Below are 13,061 nucleotides of genomic sequence, written 5' to 3' on the forward strand. Positions count from 1 at the left end.
ATCAAGAAAGTAAATAAACAACGTAATGGTTATCAAAAGCCGGGTCTTATCTCCCGACTCTCACACGGAAAAAAGGGGAAGACTCTCACAGAATCCAGGAGCTGAAGAAATGGACAGGGGTGGATTCCAATAAGATTGCGAAAATCAACAGGATTCCTGTTGGAAAACGCCACCTGTTGCTCCGTCCCACCCACCCCCGGGCGGCATCTCGCATACGGGCGCATTCTTCGAAAAAGTGTTACGAAGAGTCGAAAAGCCGTCCTCTTTTCGAGGGGGGTCAACCACCCCACGTCGACTTGCACGTGTATCCCCGTTTCGTCCAGTGGTCCATGTGGGTTGTGGAACTACCACGGCACACACGCCCATCAAAGCCGCGCTGGGCCGCTACACGAGCCCTCAATGTGAGCGCTCGGCTCCAGCGGACCAAACGAGTTGGTGGTGGAGTGGGGCGGTACGTCGAGCAGCACCGAGCTGGTTGCTTGGCCATCCACAATTCCCAAGGTCAGCGCAGTCGTGTGGTGGTGGTATTCTGAGCCGGAGCTGCGCGGGGCTCGAGTTCAATTTAGTTAGTCGAAGGGTGCGCACCACTGCACCCTCGTTGTGTCATGGTGGAACGCAGTGCGTCGCAGTAAGCCTGGAGTCAACGCGAGGACACATTGCGTAAGTGGCTAGATTCCCCGCGATTTGCGCACACCCTTTCGGTGCGCGCATGCCGAAAATAATCGCGCGACTAAATTTAACCTTTAAATGCCGCGTTAAAAGGCCGAAATGACGCGCAGAATAACGGGGCCGAAGGGGAAAACTCACGCAATATTCGAACGCTTCGCGCGGTTTTGGCCCCCGAACCACCCCGACCAGTCCCGAGCGTACGGACATTTGCTGACATGGCGTCTTGAAGTGTTGTGGTGTTTCGTTGTCCTGTCCGGGGATTCAGCCCTCAATTCTGTGGTGCCGCTGCGAAAGGTAAATCCCGGCTCGCGCTCACCTTTTTCCTCATTCTGCGCGTCTTTCGTGGCCACCGGCGCCTCCGCCCCACGCTTTTACCGCCCCCCAACCCGTTGCTCAGCCTCGCCCTCGTGCGCCCCCTCGAGGAAGCCCCAAGTCTCGCTTCCATCATCGCGGTAGGCGGGGTGCCGCTGCGAGCGAACGTCAAACATGGCGGAGGGCTGTGCCATTCTGGGGGGGTTGGCGTCTCGACACGTGGAATTTGTGCGTTTTTCCTCCTTCTTTGGTGCAATGTTTATGTTGCAGTGTAATTTGTTGCGGGGGGAGGGACGGCTGTGATGTAATACGAGTTCAAGAACGATTCCGCTCCTCCAACTGGACACCTGTGTGAATCACGACGCGATCGCGTAGGCCTTGGTTTTTCTGGCGCCCTATTCAAATTCGGACTCGTGGCCTTCGAAGCAAACCCTCTGACGGGGGAGTTATTTTAGTTTGCGCGTAGGCGGCGTAATTGCACCATTATTATCATCGGCAATTCGGCGGCAAAATTTCGAATTTTCGACGCTTATCTCGTTTGCGATTATTGATTTCGGCGTGTACGGGGCGCCGGGGAAAAGTGGCGCGATTTTGACAGCTCACGTGATCGGAATTTTGTGTGGCGGCTGACCTTCGAGGGGCGTAGAATAAATTGTTTATGTAAATGGGCCTCTAATCGCTGGGATCTGCGAACTGACACTTGTCAGGGTTGCCATCCGCTTATTTTTGAACTTCTCTTCGGCGTGAGCGGTTCGCGCAAGAACTATTTGAAATTTCAATGACTTCCGTCTTTGCTCAGGTGTGGTGGTGAATTGACAACTTGTAAACGGGTTTTGATACGGAAAATATTACATTTACAACTTATTTCATGTAAATTTTGTTATTTTTTAAATTATATTGTGTCGAGTGTGTTTACAAACATTGTGGACCTTGAAAACGGTCGCAAGTGTTTGATAATGTCTGAAGAAAAACAACTGAAAAACCTATTCTAATTAGGATTTGTTGGCAGGTGCCAACTGTATTTTGACAAGGTGAATTGTCATATTTGAAAACAGTAAGTTATTATTTCTGTTTGAAGATGTAATAAACATAAATCTTTTTATTTGCATACATTTTATATTTTTTTATTACACTCGATTGTCCATACAATCTAAAAATAACACTTTCCAACAACGGAGGGTGCGTGAGATTATACAACCAGCTATACATGTGAAGGGCATAGTTTTTTATTTAACTTATTTTTTGGCGATGTAAATGAAATTTGAGATTTTGGAGGTTTATTAAGACTTTAATTCATTTAAATTTGGGAATGTGCCGTTCGTTCATAATTTTTTGACACCTGTATCTAGGCAGTTTTATCATTAACGATCGTTTTGGATTGGTGGTTAGGCATTATACCTTATCTAATGTTGATGTATAGTTTAATTGACTGTTTATTTCGTATGTAACGTGATAGTTCAACCGTTTCGTATGGCAGTAGAAAAAAAAGACCGATTTCTAGAACCCACCACTGTCTTTCCGTATTTTATAAATAATTACCATTGCTCAAGGTTTTACACAATACTTATATTGAGCATTTATTTAAAAAATATATATGAATGTATACATCCTTATTAGTTAGATTTGTATTGTTTTCCCATTTATTTAAGTAGAGATTAAAGTTTATATTCCGGATTTCTTTGTTAATCGTCATAAAATGGAGTAGGGTGTTAAAAACGAGCACTATTATAAATCAAAAAAAAATTGCCTGGTTTGCATATCCTATCTCACTCGAAATATCTGATTTACAACCATCCCCATCATTTCAACACTGACCGCCACTTATTGAAGTTTAATTCTTTTATGGGTGCCATAATTATCAGAAAACTCGGAAGAGAATACCTCATAACATTTTATGGCCAATTGCAACGTTCACCGCAAAAACAATTTATTGTGGTGCAGGAACGAAGTTTTAATTTTATCAATCGTTTTATGTGTGAAATTGGTATTCCCATTTCTTTAACGTTTTATTGAGCGCTCCTTTTTGTTTTAAACCCTTTAACAATGAAACCAATGATTGACATAACTACCACCATAAAATGTTGCCTGCGTCTATTTTCTACAGTGCATTTTGAGGAATTCGTGTGATTTATAACCTTCCCCATCATTTCAACAATGGTACAGTTTACGGTGGGTAACCACGACCTTATTGAAGTTAAAGTGTCATAAAACCTTAAAGAAATTCTTTTTTAATTCATAAAAACTGTTGCTCGACAATTGATATTTAATACGAATTAATTAGTGTTCAATAGACATGACATTTTCTGCATTATTTTCCCGATTTTTATATTCGCTGATAAGTTTCCACGATAAACGTATTATTTTATGCGAAACAACCATAACTATGCATTGTTTTCCTATAACATTACTGCTCGATGGTTATTTAAGCTTAGATCGTAATAGTTCAGTTTATTGCAATTTGTTTTTACAAATTCCACTTAGATTTCGCGTTGGAAGAACTTGTGTGCTTGGTCGACGAACAAGGCGCTTTTAACGGGACTTTTTCAATGATGTTAGGGCAAGTAGGAGCGTGATAATTAACAACGTTTGGATATTAAAAACAATAACTTAAGTAAACCGGTCACTGTAACTTACTTGCGTGTGGTTTATCAAATTCGTCCTGAAGCCACCGTGGCATTTTGTTAACCGTTTTTTGTTGTTAACATTTGTCAGGAAATCGCTTAGCCGCTCCTATGTTTAACTTTTCTTTTACTATTTTTCATTCGGAATGACTTAAGCGCGTTGACGCCGCGACCAGTTTCGTCGTTGTATTACAGCATCGGGAGCCACTACTAAAGAAAAGATTCCGTCGATCCGCAACAAATTTATTATTTGTAATGTTAATTTTAGTGTCCTCGACGATTCTCACAAAACGGTGTGCGTTTTTGTTGTCGTCATTAATTATATTCGCACAACATTCTCTAACCAACTAGTTTCTTAATGTAAAATTAATTTTACCCATTCCAGACATGATGATGGCCAAAAATCTATAATTAACTACGTCTGAACCAACAATGCAATCCCTTGCGTTTAATTAAAATTTCAGCGGCACTTGTGGCTGTAAAAACCCGGCGTCTTATTAACGAGCTTAATTGATGATTACCGAAATATTTATAAACGATTCGGAAGTGCATATCAATCACGGTGGGAATAAACACCGCGTAGCCGAGACTTACATAATCCATCGATAAACAATATGCATAAATAAATAAACTCGTTTTGCTGCTTTGGGTAATGGGAGGTTTAGGACCGGTCGTGATTAAATTTAGACAAAGCGCGGAAAGGTGGACATTTGCGAATGAACCAGGGGTTTTCTTTGATTGAGTTTTTTTGTTTCAGTGTTACGCTAAGGTAACAAAATTGCGCCCGTACCACCAATGACAAGTCTGAATTGTCGCTACCCGACAGAGTATCAACCAGACGTAGCATCCCCAGCTCCACAAAACATGTCTTCCCAACGTTTTTGTCTTCGATGGAACAACCATCAGTCTAACTTGTTGTCAGTATTCGACCAACTCCTCCACGACGAGAGTTTCGTCGACGTCACGTTAGCGGTGGAAGGCCAACTTTTACGAGCCCATAAAATGGTCCTTTCGGCGTGTAGTCCGTACTTCCAAGCTCTATTTGTGAATCACCCCGACAAGCATCCCATCGTTATCTTGAAAGATGTTCCTTATAGCGACATGAGAAGTCTACTCGATTTCATGTACAGAGGCGAAGTTAGTGTGGATCAGGACAGACTTACGGCTTTCCTCCGAGTCGCGGAGAGTTTAAGGATAAAGGTAGGAAGTGAAATTAGAGATTAGCCCATAGTTCACGGTTATTTGCTTTTGCAGGGCCTGACCGAGGTTAACGAAGAGAAATGTGATACAATAACGTCATCCCTGACGCAACAAAACCAAATGAACGCCAACATACCACACCTGCAAAGACTGCAACAACAGAAGAGGTTTGGCAACCCTCTAAACATGCTCGGCAATGCCCTCCTTCAGCCAAAGCGGAAGCGAGGCAGGCCTCGGAAATTGTCGGGGAGTTCGAACGGCACACCCGGCGAAGACTTCGACAGGGGCGACGCTCTCGTTCAGGGAAGCCCCGAAATGTTAGAAGTCAAAATGGGAATGGACGGCTTCGGAGGAAACAACTCTGACTGCAGCACGGGGAAGTCGGACGCGAAGGAGAACGATCTGGACGAAACCAAAGTCAAGGAGGAAAACGAACCCGTCGCGGGCACCTCCAAGGAACAGACCTTTAATAATTCGAAAAACGCGGACGATTTTCAGTCTTCCGGTAAGTTCAATGGCGGATTAAGGGAAGAAAGTCTCTAAGAAAGTTATTGTCGTATTTTGTAAATTAGACAGTTTTTTCACAAAAAGTTGGTCTGTAGCATTGCGTCTTCGATAAATAATAAAACAACATTTGAATGAAATGAACAAATTATTATGCAAAATTATGAATTTGGTTTTAATAAAAAATAATAATTTGGTACAAAAAAATGTACGATAACATGTCGTACACGCTGTACTTTCTTTTACTCTTTGTATTTAATTTTTTTTTAATTTAAATTAGACCGAAGGTCGAATTTGGTGTTTAATTTTTGAGCGTGTTACGTATTCAGTGAGTCTTTTTTATCAATTTTAGAAATATTACGTAAGGGAATCATTAGTTTAATTAATACTGTTTGAGTTTGAGAAAAACTTTGAAATAAATGCACACAGTTTTTATCAAAAATTTCTTCTATTTTTACACCATGATTTATGGAGTCGTACTATGAACCGTTACCGTAATTAAATTGACTTGTGCTGTCGACATTGCGGAGAATTTCGCGTGGAAAGAACCCGGAAGAACAACAAAGGAATGCCTTAAATAGAAATTTATGTGGTTGTAAAATTTGGTGGCGAACACATGAGTGTCAACCATAAAGTATAAAATATACGGTTACGAATTCGTATTTTGGTACCTTTCTTTGTAATCTAAAATTTTCTCGTTTTCATGGAAGGTTCCTACTTATCCCGAATAATTCGGAACTTCCGGCACAGAGTAAGCCAAAATCGATTTACCGTTTTCACGGCGTTCTTGTGTTTTATCGGTAGTAAAAGTTTATGTCGTGCAGTTTACATAAGAGCATCGCAACATCCGCAGTAAAATGGAGCGCCGTCATCGTGAAATTTCCTCGTTTTAAAAAATTGACCTAAAAATTGGTGCGAAGGGAAAAGCTATAGTGCTGTTAGTGAATTTTTGATGTGTAATTGTGCATCAATTGAGGTGAGTTTAATCATTTTTACTGATAAGGGAAGAGTTTAAGGAATGAGCCAGTTTTAACGCCACATTACATAACATTTCACTAGTTCTAACAGAAATATAATTCATGACGCGGCTTATTTCCTATAGCTTTTCCCTTTGTTAACTTATTGGTGATGGTTCTGTTAACAGTCCTCGTGATTTCAGGAGACAGAGACCGTTCTTCACCTACCCACGTTCAATGTATAGACTTCAATTCGTCTTTGCACGAAGAATACAACTTGCCGTACCAAGACACGTCCAATTCCGACATAGAACTAGAAGAGAACGATATCCACGAATTAGACTCCAATTATGAAACTCTCGATATCAAGTTAGACCCCAAGATGGTTCTTGACAGTCTTGGTGATAGTCCGAAGAAGAAAAAGAGCTTAAGTCTGATGGACGTTGACGATTTTGCCAGTTACGACATTGTCCTCGACGACCCTTCGTACGACTTTAAAACGCTGAAATATGTCAATTATTCGAAAAAAATTAGTGACCCCGACAAGTCAGCCAGGGATTTTTGTGTTCGGGAGAAAGATAATTTGTACAGGTGTACGGTTTGCGGCAGGGTGTACACCCATATAAGCAATTTCTGCCGACATTATATGACCTCGCATAAGTTAGACGTCAAAATGTTTTCCTGTCCCGTTTGTTGCAGGGACTTTACCAGAAAGGACAACATGTTGGCGCACATGAAGCTGATACATAAACAGAATATGACCTTGTGAGCTAGTGCCTTAAACAAGTGCCTTGAGCATATTGGCAATAATTTTTTATTTACTTTTATACAATAATATATCTAGAGAGTCCAAATATTTTTATAGTATATTATGTATGTGTGATTGATATGTTTGTTGGGGTAAAATATGCGTGGTTTCTATTGTTAAGTTAAATGGGTACTAAAGTTTAGTGGATCGTTAAGTTTTAGTGCTCTGAGGTTTGTGCAACCTTCGGAAAACGATGCATTTTCTTGGTCTTAACTCATTGTTGCAATTTTATACAGGTGCTAATGTTTTATATTTTACATCTTGGATATTTATCAAGCATCTAAGGTTGCTGAAGTTGATATTGAAGGATTTACTTAATGAATAGTTTATATTTCGTATATAAGTAAGGAGCGTGTGTCTGTAAAATTCTGAAATATCTCTGTTTGGTATAGTTGTATAAATAATGGTGTCTTCCATGTAGAGCTTTTTAGGTTCGCAATTCTGTGCTAGTTTCTAACAGAGCTTGATCTCAACTCGTTGCTATAATTGACTAATCTTGCCCACATTTTACCCCCACAAATACGAATTACTATACCAATGTTATATTTTAGTGTAGATATTGTTAGATTGTAACGAACTGGCAATAAATTTCCTACGTTGTAAACGAAATCCTAAATTAGTCTTGCCTTGTTGTTAACTAATTTTTTTTAACGCAAAGTACTGAAGGACTAGAAGGTAAAGTGGCAATAATCAATTATATATTTGTTTTTTATTTGGTTCTTTTGTAGCGGAATTTGTTTTATACTTAATTTCTAGTTGGTTAGATAATTTATTTTGCACTTTTTATCCTTTAGTTACCTTTTTTTTTGTATTTAGTTCAGTTGGTTTCTTTAAATAAAACAGTTTACATTACCGTGTTGTTCTTTTTGTTCCTTGAGAACTATTTGGATTTTGTCTAAACTTGTTTATGTTTGTAGATTCGCCCTTGACGCAGAAGCTGATGAGTCCGAAACAAGAACCGACCACCCCTGAGCCCGCCAATAGCGATGCGCGACTGTGCGCTAGCGATAGTATAAACAACAATACGACGACACCGCCTTCGACCAGCACCGCTCCCTCCACCAACATGAGTGCGCCCACCCCCGGCCGGCAGCCGGTGAAGCGGCGTGCTCGTCGCCGTGCCACTTCTCAGAGTCAAGACCCCGCAGAACAACTCACAGAGATGTCGGTGCGTGGCCTCAACCTCTTCAGATACGCGTCTATAAACGAAGGCGTGTACCAGTGCACAGAGTGCGCTAAAGTCGACGTGCAGAAGACGTTCAAGAATAAGTACAGCTTCCAGAGACACGCGTTTTTGTATCACGAAGGCCACCAGAGGAAAGTGTTTCCGTGTCCCGTGTGCCAGAAGGAGTTCTCGAGACCCGACAAAATGAAAAATCACATGAAAACTGTTCACGATTGTTTTATGCCCAAGGACGTGGTGTTTCCGCCAATGGGGTTTTTTCCAATTCCGTGAAAACGATTTAGATTTTACGACAAAGATTCGGTTGCGCTGGAACGCAATTAAAAAATGATACGAGAATTGATTTCGTACTTGGTGCTAGTTGGTTTTTAAGATTTTTGGCTACTTTTTGAGCGGTTTTTGCAAAGTACAATTTTAATTAGTACTAGTTAGTTGTTCTTGTGATTAACCTTAGCGGTTAAAAATGGCCTTATGAAGGTTCTGTAATTAGTAGAGATAATATTTACCACTGCTAAGCAGTTAACAATCCAAAATTATTTTTAATTCAATATTAACATCGTACTAGTTTTTGTTTGTTTCTAAAGTTTATTATAGTTTTTTTTTGGTTTGGATAGAGTAGGGGTCTTGCAAATATCTAGGATAGTTTATTTACACAAATATTTTGTTCATAACAAAGCGTCTATTATAACCATAGCAAGTATGTAGCATAATGTTTATACATAATATTTAAAATATGACTGCACAGAGTAGACAATACATAATATTTTATATGCCGTCAGCGCACAAATGTATCAGTTAAGTCAGTTAAGTAAAATATTTAATTTAGGTGTTGGGACAATGAAAAACAATATTTTTTTAATTCACTGTAATTAATTTGCCATTTTTGAGAATCTTTATTTATTTTATTCACTTTAAGCTTTCTCCTGTTATTTCTTCTAGTGATTAGTGACTAACACGACACCTGAGACATTAACGATTGTTACTTTTTTTAGCTAATGGCAATCCAATCAAAATATTTAGATGTTCGTTTTTGAGATATGAGATATCTAAAATTATGTTTATTGAACGCAATAGCTTGTATAATCACAATGTGATAGTGTTTTTGTTTGTTTATTTTTTTGTTTTTACATTTGTTAGGCCGAGGCCAGTTTCGTCACTGTTCTTCCATGTAAGATTGTTACTGTTGGTTAATAATATAATACAGTTCCAGTCTTTAGTAAGAATAATAAATACTAAGTGCAATTAATGTAAAATTTATATACCTACTAATGTTAATAGATTAGGAAAGAATATCCCGTATATTTTGCAAATCATTTGCAACTTGTTATCAAATTTGTCATAATGTTTATGAAAAAGAAATTTTAAAAAATTATATAATATACGCATTTTGCGCACACACATGTTTTCGTCGCCATTTCGTGTTTTTTCATTTCTGAGCAATTTATAGTTGTGTTGATTTATCTACGGTTTTTTTTTTTACTTTTTATCAAATGCTTTTAGCTTATGTATCATATTTAATTTCTTTATTTGTGTTATTCTCGTTATAGATTATTTTTAAAGTGTCACTTTGGTGCAAAATGTATTATACCTATTGTGTAATTTTACTTCACAAAATCTATGATAAGAATTAATTGTTTGTTTATTGTACTTTTCATTATTAATAAATCTACCTCTAAATATTAACATTTCTTACAAAGCTGCTAGAGGATGCAAGGATATGGTTTGATATCTTTCAATATTATCATTTTATTGCATTTTTGTTTCAGGTTTAAAGGGTTGAAGAGGGTTAGACTGGTCCAAATCGGAAACCTTTAAATAGAACCACCAAATCTTTTAGATCAATGGTGTCAAATTAATAATTTAATATTGAATGAAAGTCGATTGATTGAACCTCAGCGTTGTATTTCCAAATTTAGCCACTTCATGGTTGTGTCAATAACTTGCCAAATACAGTTCAAAATCGGAATGTACTAAAATCGATATTGCAGCTACAATAAATTTGAAAAATCTTCCAGTTAAAACAGTATTTTTAAATATTTCCTTTAGTTCATGGAGCAAAGTTTCCTATTCCTGCCATAATGACATTGTTACGCCCATGCGCTTTTGTCTTTGAACAATAGTTTACCCTCGTAAATTCAGCCCAATTGACATTATTGTGCCGATTTGCGAATCTTGAGCCTACCTCTAACTCTTCGTTGAAACTTTCGAAGTAGATCAGACCGGTGTAGGAGTTAGCTTTGATGTGAAACTTACTGTTTCAGATCCCAGAGGATTACTCCAACTTTCGCAGGGTAACTTTTCAGGTCAACAAAATTTGTAAACAGAGTGTTGATGTGGAATCAACACTCCGATGTTTAATCACTAATTTACTGTACCTCCCGTTATGAATAAAATATACCAAACTTTGTCGTTGCTTATTTCTGGTGAAAGAGGTGGTGGGGCGACTCTAACCGTGGTACTTTGTTCCAGAGGAGTACTACGACTACCCCGAGAATGATCAGAATCACACGAACCTTCCTTCTTCGATAACCGTGGAGATTGTCCCTGCTGTTAAACAAGAGACTGTTATAATTTCAACGGAGGCGGCGCGGAGTATGTTATCGGAAGCGGTGGAGGCGGAGGAGAGTCTGGAGAAGTCGATGGAACCTAACGCTGGAGTTCATTTTCTCACCGACGACGAATGTAATTTAATGTCGAAACTCGAGAACGGGGAGAATTACGAAAAGAAGAAAAACGAACTGTTGGAATACCTCACCCGCCACGATGGCAGTGTAGTTTGTAAACTCTGTGGTGAAGTTCTCGCCTCTCGAACGCACTGGTACCGCCACAAGTACAAGTTACATGTGAACAATCTTGTTAATCCTGCCCCTCTTTTCAAATGCACGCACTGCAATGTATTCTTCAAGAGTCGGAAAGGATACATGGGACACATTTCCGCGCGACACTCCGAAAGTATGGAACAACACGAAGAGCTCAACATCAGCATCAAAGAGGAAGTCGTGGAGACGTCGGAACCGCCGAAGAAAAAGAAAGAGGGTAAGTCCGCGGATTGGGAGGAACAACGAGTGAAAGAGGAGAAACTCGTGGCAGATATCATCGATAGGGTGCGGAAAGAATGTGAGGCGCAGGGGGCGGCAGTCAGTCGCAGAGGTTATAGTAGGAGATCTACGGTAATGAACTCCTGCAACTAAACTTGCGCTAGAGGAATCAATTGCAACACCAAATTTTTTAGCAGTATTATTGGCACCGTTTTATTCTGATGCAAGCGTTTGAGGAATTCTTGCAGCAGCAATAATCTTGCAAAGAGTGATTTCCAAACTTGTATCTGTCCACTTAAGATTAATGGTTTTGTACATAGTACCTACTAAAGCTCAACTCGGGAGAGAAAAGTGATTTTGAGATGCCAAATTGTGTTACAGTGCAACTTTGTTATTCGCACTTTTTTTAGGAATTCTTTGCTCAATCCTTTGTCACCATTTTTGGGAGCTCAGGCGAAAACTTGGAAATCGACGCGCTTTTGATTGAATTTGTTGATTTTATGTTAAAAATAACTAAAATAATTTCGCGTAAAAATGTTTCATGTAATGTACAGGGTAAACCCGAATAAAGTGCAAAGATTTTAACTCCAATACCAAAACACAGTTTGACATATGTGTTGGCCAAATTTTCCGTCACAGTTTCCATAAAAAAGTGATTATGTTTTTTGCAGAATTCGCTGAGCGTCACTAAATTATTGAGGTTTCATACCAAGCCCAATGTCAGTCCAGATCAAAAAGATGGGAATAAAAACGCTAAGTAATATGTGGCAAAAAATGTCTATTGAAGCTCCCGTCAGTTTAGCAATAATCGTGGTAGAGAAATGTTGGCTTACCAGTGACAAATTGCTCAAATTTGGATTGTTTTGAGTTCGACTTTTTTTATTCTCTGCCAGTGGTTTCTTCAAGTGTTGTGATGAACCTAAAGTTATAAAAATGTTTTGCTTACTGGTGAAACTGAATTTACGTGTGATGACATTGTGGATTGTCCAATGGAGGGCATTTCTTCATTTTTCGTAATAACTTCAGGTAACTTTCAATAGAGTTAAGGATTGGCCCTTTTAATGACCCAATTTATTTCAAACAAATTAATTTTTGCAATATCTAATTTTTGAAATTTTGTGCTGTCTAGAATCAATAATTCATTGAAAGTTACACAAATCCCATAAGAGCGAGCGTAAACGTTTTTTGTTCAAACGGTTTTTGCAGTCTTTGGGAAATTTGGTTAAATTTAGTCTCATAAGCGTCGGGTAATCCGGGGGAGTTTTGCCCTATTCGAATTTCGATTTTTTTTGCAGAATTGTTATCTACAGTGGTTTCTGATATTGGAGTTAAAATAATATATTATTCGGGTTCACCCTGTATTTGGTATGTTAATTTTAATGTTCTTTGTTGTCAGTGAACTATTTGAATATCGAGTTTGATATTTCCATTCTGGCTGCAGCTAATTTTTATCATTTTATTGGTACAATTAGTATCTAATTATTGGTTGATTCACAGGCATTTTATAACTAAACAAATGAAGAAAAAAACTAGAGAATTTTTGGTCGTCACATAAATTAAAATGACTAAGTTTGTCTATTATTCTAGAATTTTGTAATTGGGCACATGTTTTCTCTTTTTCATCCAATTTACAAAAGCAAATGAAAAATTTACGCAACAAATTCGGAACTCAATTTCTTTTGTTTTGTGCGTTTTTGTTATCAGAATCCAATCAAATGATTTATTTTTTGCGCTTGACTTATTAGCTTATAGACATTTATTCAATAAACA

General features: G+C 38.6%; 1 protein-coding gene across 5 annotated transcripts; it reads left to right on the top strand.

Annotated features, from left to right (window-relative positions):
* Window positions 1-567: 567 nt before the first annotated feature.
* On the top strand, window positions 568-12,601 carry ttk (zinc finger and BTB domain-containing protein ttk). Of its 5 annotated transcripts, none has more exons than XM_088035188.1 (4): window positions 568-660; window positions 4,360-4,802; window positions 4,857-5,307; window positions 10,723-12,599. In XM_088035188.1, the coding sequence occupies exons 2-4, from the start codon at window positions 4,398-4,400 to the stop codon at window positions 11,442-11,444; spliced, it is 1,578 nt and encodes a 525-aa protein (XP_087891314.1). In that variant the 5' UTR covers window positions 568-660; window positions 4,360-4,397; the 3' UTR covers window positions 11,445-12,599. The 5 variants fall into 5 exon arrangements, with proteins under 5 accessions (XP_087891314.1, XP_087891319.1, XP_087891318.1 ...); XM_088035193.1 differs by lacking the exon at window positions 10,723-12,599 and adding an exon at window positions 7,988-9,647; XM_088035192.1 differs by lacking the exon at window positions 10,723-12,599 and adding an exon at window positions 6,466-7,922.
* Window positions 12,602-13,061: the final 460 nt, after the last annotated feature.

Source organism: Gnatocerus cornutus, chromosome 5 (genome assembly GCF_029298725.1).
Source record: "Gnatocerus cornutus isolate USDA-ARS CGAHR chromosome 5, icGnaCorn1.1, whole genome shotgun sequence".
Taxonomy (NCBI): Eukaryota; Metazoa; Arthropoda; class Insecta; order Coleoptera; family Tenebrionidae; genus Gnatocerus; species Gnatocerus cornutus.